This window comes from Muscardinus avellanarius, assembly GCF_963383645.1.
Source record: "Muscardinus avellanarius genome assembly, chromosome: 1".
NCBI classification, from domain to species: domain Eukaryota; kingdom Metazoa; phylum Chordata; class Mammalia; order Rodentia; family Gliridae; genus Muscardinus; species Muscardinus avellanarius.
This window is the reverse complement of record NC_137786.1, coordinates 145,364,976-145,375,463: the sequence shown is the minus strand read 5'-3', so window position 1 is coordinate 145,375,463 and position 10,488 is coordinate 145,364,976. Positions and strand designations below refer to the sequence as shown.

General features: G+C 43.2%; 1 protein-coding gene across 1 annotated transcript in view; it reads right to left on the bottom strand.

Moving 5' to 3' along the window:
- Positions 1–405: 405 nt before the first annotated feature.
- EXPH5 (exophilin 5) overlaps positions 406–10,488 on the bottom strand; it is a gene marked incomplete at its 3' end in the record, with an annotated part of 94,746 nt that continues 84,663 nt past the window's right edge. Inside the window, exon 6 of the mRNA XM_080717683.1 lies at positions 406–5,738. Coding sequence (XP_080573809.1) covers positions 406–5,738 — 5,333 coding nt within the window. The remainder of the gene's footprint in view (positions 5,739–10,488) is intronic.

Sequence of the window (10,488 nt, the reverse complement as noted above, 5' to 3'; positions counted from 1 at the left end):
GCAAGGTTTGTATGTGCCAGGGATACTAGGGGTATTCATAAATCACAATGAAGGATATAAAATTGTCAGGGAAAAAATAAAGCAGGGAGCTAAAATTGGACAGTGACTTAGAGATACCATTGTAGAAGTGAGAGGAGGCAGGCCAAAAGCAATACAAAGAGAGAAAATAGCAGAGAACACCTCAAAACAAAAAAATCATCCTTAGAATTCAGGAAATGTGTATACAGAGACTGTGGAGGGGGAGGGATAAAGGAATTGAGTAGTTTCAGGTAGCCACTATCCAGACAAGATCTTTTAAATCTGCCTTCCTGTGGACATACACATTTGCACTATTTTCAATTTTAGGCTTTTGGTGAAAGGCAAAATGCAAAACTACAACACAGTATGTATTTTTGAGGAACAGCCTCACAGTTCAGACTCTTTATCATTTTCATCCAGGTAGTATTCATCATCTGTGGTCGTGTCTGTGTCATAATCTGACATGACTGGGTCCTCTTCATATATATTAAGTGACTCACTTGGAAATAAGCCATCCTCTGCCACCCGGCCACTGGGAGAAGTTGAGTTTAATGACTCTGTTGGGATGGCAGGGCTAATTACATCATCTTTCAGAAAGCCAGGGTTCTTCAGAAAACTGGGTTTCCATAATCTTCCCTGTGTGAGTGACTTCTTTACATTCTCCAAGAAAGCCAACTGTTGTTCCTTCCCAAAAATCCCATAGTCAATAGGTCTGGATATAGATGATGCGGACTTAGGACCGGTTTTTGTCCTGCTGCTATACACAGCCCAACTCTCATTTTCATCAGAGGAAGGAAGTTCAGAAAACGACTTGAATCTTCGACTATACCGAGGGTTGGTAGGGAATTCATTCTCAAGGGGCAGTGGACTCAGGACATTGTCCATAGAAGTACTTTCAGAAAAATGGCGCCCCCTGACTTTGGGAGGATGGCTCTGGCGAAGCAGATCACCCTGGACATTGATGTTCTTTAGGCTCTTTGAACGATACAGGCCTGGCCCGGGCTCCCACTGGGGAGATGAGGTGCTCCATAGTTGCCGCTTACAGCTGGCCAGTGGTTGGCTTATTGGAGATTTCTGAGCAGACTCCAAGAGGAAAGGAGGGCTCAGCCTCCTCTGGTGGTCAGAGAGGTAGGCTTCCCTGAAGTTGGTGAATGTGGGCTGGGTGGTCCCAGAATCTTTTTCCAAAATCTGAGCTACTGTTACGTCTTTAGTATTGTCATGCTTTGGTGGCAATTCTGAGATGTTTTGAAACTCATTCTGGGGTAGTTGTGAAATGTTAGACTTCTGAGTGCAGGAGCGTCTAGAAGATTCTCTGTTGGATGTTACAGTACCCTGGAGGGGGATCTCAGATTTCTCCACAGTCTTCTCATTCTTACTCAAGCTGCTTTTATCTGCAGAGTCTGTGAACTTTGGAGTAGGCTCAGGGGACAGTGGATCGCAGTCCAGTTTGCTAACTGACCAACGACCAAAGCCAGATTTGCTCCCATTTTTAGGGAAGATAGTAGCTACATGTCTCCTAGGACTTACATCCTTAGCTGGAAATTTTCTGCTTGCTTTAGACATGGCTGCTAATCTGTGTTTAGCTGAAGATCTGTGTTCTCCTTTTTCTAGGTCATCCAAGCTGGCTTTATTTTTATTATTTCCTCCAGGAAGTGAAGTTTGATCCCAGGCCAACTTCTGTATTTCATCTCTAACATTCCTGCCTTCTGCTGTGTTTATCCCTTGACTCCCTTGAGGTAATTCTCTGGGTTCAGACTGCAAACTCTCTAAACCTGATTCATCTGCACGAATCTCCTCGACAAGCTTCAGTTTATGGAATGCTAGAGTTAGAGCAAAGGTTTGGCTTTCTGAGTCAGAAAGCATTTTGTCAGCCATATTTTGACCACTGGTTCCAACTTTCCCTCTGACTTCCGTGGACCTATCATCTACAGATAGGGCTGCATGATCTTCCTGCGGGCCCTTTCCATTTTCAGCAGATATAAATGTGATACCACTATCTGTCCACTCCCCAGAACTAATTCTGGTTTGGGAATTGTCAACATTATCTTCTGAATGGGCTAGGAGGCCAGAGGGAACACTGTTTCCTACATTAATGGACTGTTGACAATTTTCAGATTTTTCTTCCATAGTATTTTTTCTCTGAAGTATTAATGAAGTATGCATGGTTTTACTTTGCAATTTCCCCCTTCTTTCTTTCTTGCTTTGTGAATCACCTAGAGGTGTTTTAGCTAAATTATTTGGAAAAATCTCTCTACTCTTAAGTTCTTTACAAAGAGAAGCATCTGTCCCAACAGAAGCCATTGCCTGTAACATAGCCTCCGAGGGGCCCCTATTTGATAATTTTAAGTCAGTCATGTTTTCAGCGGTGTGAGAAAGACAGCCCTGGGCAGAGTTGATGGGAACCTTTAGATTTTCAGATGACGGTGTTCCTGGCTGCTCTTGTGGAGAGTAATTTGGGTTGCTTCCTTCTAAAGCATTCAGGAATGTTTTAGTTTCCGTCTGAGATGATGCTGTAAGCAAATTGGCATTTTGTGTGTATCGTTGAAGAAGGTCACAGAATTTTTTGCTGGGTTTCCTTGGTAGAGTATAATATACTGAAACCACCTCAAGACATTTGACGTTATCATCATCACCAGATACAGAAAACATACTAGTAGTCTTAAACTTATGTAAAGTTTTCCCACTTTCTTTTTCTGCCATGTCTTCTTGAAAGGATAAAGGGTCTTTATTGGAAAAGGAAAGCGAATTTTTCCTGGAGGCAGACATTTCACCATCCTTTTCAGCACATTCTTTGTAGAATTCCTTTTGGTGGTATGTTTTGGTTAAAGGACAATCTCCAACAGGGGAGTCACTTTCCAGAGTGTTCATGATTCTCTCGCAGGGCGTTAGTGTTACGGCAGAAGTATCTGCCTCTGAGACTAATGATTTTTTTCTTTCATCTCTTCCAGTTGAGGAGCCTGGCTCCCCTGAAGGACAGGACATAGCCCTTTTGGTGAAGAATGGAAGTGGCCCTTTTCTTACAGATGCAGATCGAGTGACTTTTATATTCATCTTCCTCTCTGTGGCTTCAGGTGCCACTGGAACTGGGGTTGAAACAACTTTGGGACATTCACTCATTGACTCAGAAGAACCAGGACTGGGTTGCACTGACAGGTACTTTCTGATAGGCTCTTCCACATTCTTTCTTATTTGGAATGGAAGTGGTCCATTCCTAATGGAAGCAGTCATTATCTTACCTTCTGGCTGACTGCTGTTTATGAGAAAACTGGCCGATTTTCTTGGCAAGGTGCAATAAATGGTGCTGAACTCAGATGCTGTGGAGTTGCTTTGATTCTCCTCTGTGAGGCCCCTGCCTTGGCTTGTGGGTATTGAGCTACTTTCCATTTGGCTTAACTTTTCAATACAGGATATGCGGCGGTGTATCCTTCCTTTTCCTTTTCCATTTCGGAAAGGAGAGCAGGAATGGCATTTGACCACAGCCACCACTTCATCCTGTGTGGCCTGAGGACCATCAGAACGCTTTTGGTCTTCTGAGAGGCTCACAGCCAACTCCTTGTTTGGGTTCTTGCTAGTATCATCTTTTTCTTCTCTTTCTCCCAGAGATGGGTCTTTGTCTGAAGGGCTTTTCCTGGATAACACTGTAGGAGAAGGAACCAGGAGAGCATTAAGGAAGGAATTATTTGATGCTGAGGATTCTGGTGGTGCACCTGACGAATGAACTAAAGAATCACACGAGAGACTGTGTCTGGCATTCAGCTGGCTACAGTTGGTAGAATCAGCGGTGGGACCTTGTTGTCCCTGGATATCTGAGATGACAGGCTCCGCTGGGGTCTGTATGTGTGGGTTATCAGTAGGTTCAGAGTGCCCATGGTTATTTTTAATAGTGTTGGAAGTATCTTCACTGCTTGTTGTTAATTCCTGGTGAAAGCCTTGACTCGGGAAGGGTGGTGGTGCTCTGCTTTCCTGAGTGAAAGACAGGGCAGTTGCTGAGTCAGGTGTTTTAAGACAGCTCTCTCCTTTTCTAGGTTCACTGGCTTTCTCTCTGGGCGATATATAAATTTGGGAGATGTCTTTCCTGGAAGGGACTCTGGGTGACCTTCTGGAACTTACTCTGGTAGATGCACTAAAACCAAACCTGTTGCTCTTGGCTGCGTCCTGGGAAAGAGAATTTTGACAGCCAGGTAAAGAATTAGACATTGCTCTGTGTGAAGCAGATCGGGGTATTTCATGTGCTGTGTTTGTCAGGTCCATCTTGTTTTGCTGTGTTCCTTCTTCTGAAATAGACCCACTCAAGTTGGCCACAGCAGTCACTTCTGTGGCGGAGATCTTGGGTTGACTTTCAGCAGGTGGCGGAGAACTGGTGGAGGCCCTGTTGGTTACAGTGACGTCTGTATGGCTTCTTATTGGAAGGGAGTCTGGCTTGTTGGGATTCATTTTCTGCAAGGTGACTGTGGAATTCTGAAAATCGGGACTCTGGGAATTCCCTCGAACATCAGGAGTCTGGGGGAAGGAAGTTTTGAATGAGGATGCTAGGGTTTCAGCGATTCTAAAGGAGTAAGAATTGTTTCTGTGTCTTTCTGTGGCAGAACTGTCCTGCTGATATTCCAGCCCACTAGATTTGATGTGGTAGAAGACACCTGGGCTGCCAAAATGCAGAGCTGACTGGTTCTCAAGACTGTGTGATACCTCCATGCTCTCCAGTGGGGATGCCTGGAAATCAGACTGACAGTGATAGGGCTCTTGCTCGCCTCTGAAAACATTTGTTCCATAACCAGGAGAAAATGGTCCCCCCCAGTGTTGAGAAGGAACACTGTGACCATGAATTGAGGCTGCACTATTTGCTCCAAAGGAAATCATTTCAAAGTCTCTGTCTGAAGAACTGAACGGTTTCTGGCTTTGATGAAAGTCAGACCAGGAAGAATGTTCTTTCTGTTGGCCCCCAAAAGAACTTTGTCCAAACCTCTGTTCTCTGCCTTGTCTAAAGGTATTGCTGAAGAAAGACCTAGCAAATGGGTTGTCTTGATGGTAAAATGGCATATTCTCTGAGTTCTCAAATGTGTCCACAGGGGCCTGTGAACTAAGCCTTGGGTAAACGTTCTGGGACTGGTACAATTCATGTCTCCTCTTCTCCCGAAAGCCCCTAGGATATGTGTACTGCTCAGCAGGGTCGATTTCCATTGGTGATGGTGACTGCAGGAACTCTCCCTGGTTCTGCCTGTCTCTAGAGGACTCTGATCTATTCCATATGATAGATGACAACGGAGTTCTCTTTGGGCTCTGCTGGCGGCTTGGTGGTGTAAACCTGCTCTTGTCCTGAGTTGTGGCTGGAAAATGCAAGCTTCTTGCCGTGAAGCTTCCCGTGACGGGTGAGGCCAACCGCTGCCTGCTGTCAAAACACAAGGATGTACTACCGAGGGTATTCTTTTGGATGTAATCTTCTTTTAAGATTCTGGGCTCCCTTGTCCTGTACATATCACAAATTGTCCTTGTCCTTGGAGAAAAGGTTTTAAAACCTTCTCTAGGAGTTCCTGGTCTCAGGATGTCATAAATGGACATATTGGAAGTTTCATTGTAGCGATGTTTGTGCCTTCCTGTGATATTACCCTGTCTGTTTCCACTGAAGTAGGAATGGCTGGGTGGTGTTCTTGATCCACAGGTGAAGGGCATGCCTGAGCTCCCGCATTGCTCCTGAGCCAGTTTGCTATCCAAGTCATCTAAAACTAAAGGAGAGTAGGAATTAATAGTTATTGATGATTTTAGGGTTTAATAATGATTTGAGTTGTACAAACCTCTTCAGGGAAACATAATAATCTATAATTTTATTTTATCATAATCTCATAAATGTAACGGCATTAATTTTGATTGTTTTAAAGATGGGCTGACTAATCCCAGAATTTGGGAGGCTGAAACAGGAGGGTGGCAGGTTCGAGGTCTGCCTCAGCAACTAATCGAGAAACTCAGCAACGTAATGAGACTCTGTTTCAAAGTAATCTTTTATATGACTGTAAGGAAAGTTTAATTTTCATATTTTCTCAAGTTAAACATTTCAACGTAAACCGGGCGTGGTGGCGCACGCTTGTAATCCCCGCGCTTGGGAGGCAGAGACAGGAGGATTGCACAGGTTCAAAGCCAGTCTCGCTGGCCTAAGAGAGCCTGTTTCCAAATAAATAATACAAAAATGGGTCTGGGAGTGTAGTCCGGAGTTAGAAGGGTTTCCAGGAACCCCAGTACCACAAAAAACAAAACAAAACAAAAAACCAAAAAAAAACAAAAAAAACTTTTCAAAGTAAGCTTTGTGCCAACCATGGTGGTGCACCTATAATCCCAGTACTTGGGAGTCTGAGACAGGAAGACCACAGGTTTGTGGCTAGCCTCAGCAATTTAGCGAATGCCTTAAGGACATAAGCTATATATTTTCCCAACAACAGATTTTATTTCTGGTTTCTTCTCATGCATCTGAAGTTTATTGAGTTTCTGCAAGATATGGGCTGGTAATGAAAGAGAATAATGTCGAGGTGCAGTATTGATTCTACCACTGATTAACCTGAGTATTATTAAGCCAAGTTTTTGTATTTCTTTCATGTCACTAGGTGGCTATGATATTTCAATTGTGTTTACCTTATGAGATTGGAATTGCATATGATCTTTGGTATTGTTAAGAAAATAGCATTACAGCCGGGTGTGGTGGCGCACGCTTGTAATTCCCGCGCTTGGGAGGCAGAGACAGGAGGATTGCGCAGGTTCGAAGCCAGCCGCGTGTGCTGGCTTAGGAGACCCTGTTTCCAAATAAAAATGTAAAACTGGGTCTGGGAGTGTAGCCCGGAGGTAGAAGGGCTTCCAAGAATCCCAGTACCACCAAAAAAAAAAAGAAAGAAAGAAAGAAAGAAAATAGTATTATAGCTGGGCATGGTGGTGTACACTTGTAATTCCAGCATTCGGGAGGTAGAGACTGAAGGATCACGGTTCGCAGACAGCTTCAGCTACTTAGTGAGGCCCTTCGCAACTCAGTGAGACCCTGTTTCAAAACTAAAATGACTAAAAAATAGGGCTGGAGTTGTGGCTCGGAGGTACGATGCCTCTGGGTTCCATCCCTAGTCCCGCAAAAAAAAAAAAAAAAAAGAAAAAGAAAAAAAAAATAGCATTACTGCCAAAAAGTTTAGCATTATTAACTAATTTATAAGCATGATTAGTTGAATGGATTTGAGTAATATAATTAAAATTCTTTATGATAACATTAAATGATATACTAATAGATTATTTTCGTGTAGAAATCAAGGCCCACTTATAATATTGCACTCCCACTATTTTAGGCACTGATTAGATCCTCACAATTACTATTTTTTTTAATTAAATTTTTTAGTCTGGGTATTGGACCCAGAGGCATTCTATTTTCAAGCAATACCCCCAGCCTTTTAAATGTTTTTTCTTTTGAAACAGTGTCATGCTAAGTTATGTTCCACTGAATTCCAACCTGTGATCCTCCTGTCTCAACTTCACAAGTCCTAGGATTACAGATGTGCACCACCGTGCCTTAAAGACTTATTTATTTATTTATTTTTGTGGAACTGGGGATTGAGCCTAGGGGCATCCTGCTTCTGAGCTATACCCCCAGCCTTAATTTTTATTCTTGATTTTGATACAGGGTCTCACTAAGTTTCAGAGGGCATCATTAATTAGCTGAGGCTGGCCACGAACCTGAAATCCTCCTGTCTCATTCCCCCTAGTACTGGGATTACCAGGCCCAGCTCGCCTTAAAAACTTTTGTTGGCTATAAAAGCAAAATATAGTTAGAATAAAAAATACAGAAAAGTATAACAAAATCACCAGAAATCCTATCTAGAAGTAACCACTCAACTTCCTGGTAACAGGATTTTAAATTATTGAAAGTTGCTTAGAATCCTAAATTAGCAATGCTGTCTTGCTCACTACTCTTCAGGTTGGCAAAATTCTCATTCTACTTCTCTTCTTATATTTTCAGAGGCCAGGCCATTTTCTTCTCCTTCTCCTTCTCCCTCTTCTTCTTTCCTTTTTCATTTTGTGAACAATAGCTTTCCTCTTCAAAACTCGTATCTTTATGCAGAAATGTTCCTCTGGGACTCTGTCAGGGACCATCTTACTTAGGACATCCCTAGGTCGCTGGTTTTTGTGATGCTGGGGATTGAACCTAGGGACATTTTACCTCAGAGCTACACCCTAAGCCCAATTTTTTTCTGTTCTTTATTTTGAAACAAACAGGCTCTTACTAAGTTGTGGAGGGCCTCACTAAGTAGCTGAGGCTGGCTGTGAACCTGAATCCTCCTGTTTCAGCCTTCCAAGTACTGGGATGACAAGCGTGGACCACCACGCCCAGCTATTAGATCAATGGTCTTAATGGATGTCTTTCACTGACTACCCACCTGTCCCCACTCCGCAGGGCTGAAGTAATGTCATCACCTTTGAAAACTGCATTTAGTTCCTCCAGGTAAAGCAGGTGCATAACTTTAGAGTTAAGTTTTCCAGTGGTCAGGCTTTTTTGTTGTTGTTGTTGTTGTTTTTGTTTTTGCGGTACTGGGGATGGAACCCATTCTACCTTCGAGCTACACCCCCATTCCTATTTTTTTAATTCTTTATTTTGAAACAGGGTCTCACTAAGTTGCAGAGGGCCTCACTAAGTACCTGAGGCTGTGAACCACGATCCTCCTGTCTCAGCCTCCCAAATGCTGGGGTTACAAGTGTGCGCCACCACGCCTGGCTTGGTCAGGCTTATTTGACACAGAAATTTATGTAAAGGTGAACAGTAACTATGTAATAATAATATCCATATACATGTGGAACTTTTAGAATATCTTTCACTTTTCATCATTATCTACTACAAATTGTTCATTGAAAATTAGATTTCATCACAGTACACTTATGTACTAATCAGAAGCAAAAAAAGTCTATTTAAGCCGGGTGTGGTGGAGCACACTTGTAATCCCCGTGCTTGGGAGGTGGAGACAGGAGGATAGTGCTGGTTCGGAGCCAGCCTTGCTGGCTTAAGAGACCCTGTTTCCACATAAAAAGTAAAAAAATAGGTCTGGGAGTGTAGTCCGTGGGAGTGTATCCCGGAGGTAGAAGGGCTTCCAGGAACCCCAGTACCACCAAAAAAAAAAAAAAAAAAAAAGTCTATTTAAAAATAGTCAACTTGGACTTCCAGGAAGATGGCGACCAAGAAAAGCAGCGTTTATGAGTCCTGCTAACACTCGATCCCTATTGCCACAAAATCAGTGCTTTTCATAGCCAGAAAACACTATCAGCAGAGAAATAAAAAACATAAACACAAGGGACAGAGAAAAAGAAGACTAGAAGAACAACCAGAGACCAGAAAAGAAACCAGCCTGCATTTCAGCGGTGGAGCCACGCCGGCGCCATCTTCCCTCACAGCACCAGGCTCCAGAAAAGAAAGGTAAACAAGGAGCTGAAGTGAGTAGCTGCAGATCATTCAGGTGCAATTCAGCAGTTCTTTCAGTGCGCAGAATGTCTAAAACTCCCAGGGGCCAAGCTCATCACGCCTTCCAGGGACTCAGAACAGAGCTCAAAACCAGAAAAGAAATATGCCAGCCTCATGCCTGCTGAAGGCATGGCAGTGGTGCCATATTGCCAGCAGTGGTGGTGAGTTCACCATGCCTGTGACAGTTCCAGATCAGCACGCACAATAACCGTAAATGAAATTGCGGCCCCTACAGGAGAAATCCCAGCACTGCACCCCAGGGACTTGCGCAGCTTTGATAATATCCCTGGGTCTGAGATTTTTCAGTCCAACCCAATGAAGGAGTAGTGGTGGCAGAGATACCACACCCTAGTTGGAGGTCCCCGTGGGAAAACACCCAGCCCGGCACCGCCATGGTCTCGCGCAGCCTCAATTAACTCCTTGGGTCTGAGACTTTGCAATACAACCCAGTAAAGGAGTAGCAGTGGTTGAGATTATGACAAACTTGAGATCCAGAGCACCCTAAGTGAAGTCGTGGTGACCCAGGGAAGAACCCGGAGAAGGCACAAATTTCTGAAATCATGGGAAAGAGGAACAACAATAGAGCAATGAACGCTCACAATCCCATAATAACAGAACCTGATAAAACAGAAATTCAGAGATCTCCAGAAGATCAAATCAGAAATATAACTGTAGAAATAATACAGGACCTTCAAAAAGAATTTAGAGAGAGTTTAAAAGAAAGGATGCTATAAACAATCGATTAGAGCACATGGAGAATAGAATCTCTCTCCTAGAAGATGATCACTCCAAAAATGAATGCATAATTTATAACTTAGAAAAAAAATCAGACAGCAGGAATCTGACATTGAAGAAATATGGGCCCATTTTAAGAGAGCTAACCTAAGAATAATCAGAATAGAGGAGGGAAAAGAAGGTGAAACCAAAGGGATCAATAATCTCTTCAAAGAAATAATAGCAGAAAATTTTCCAAACATAGAGCAAGAGGTCGATACACAGGT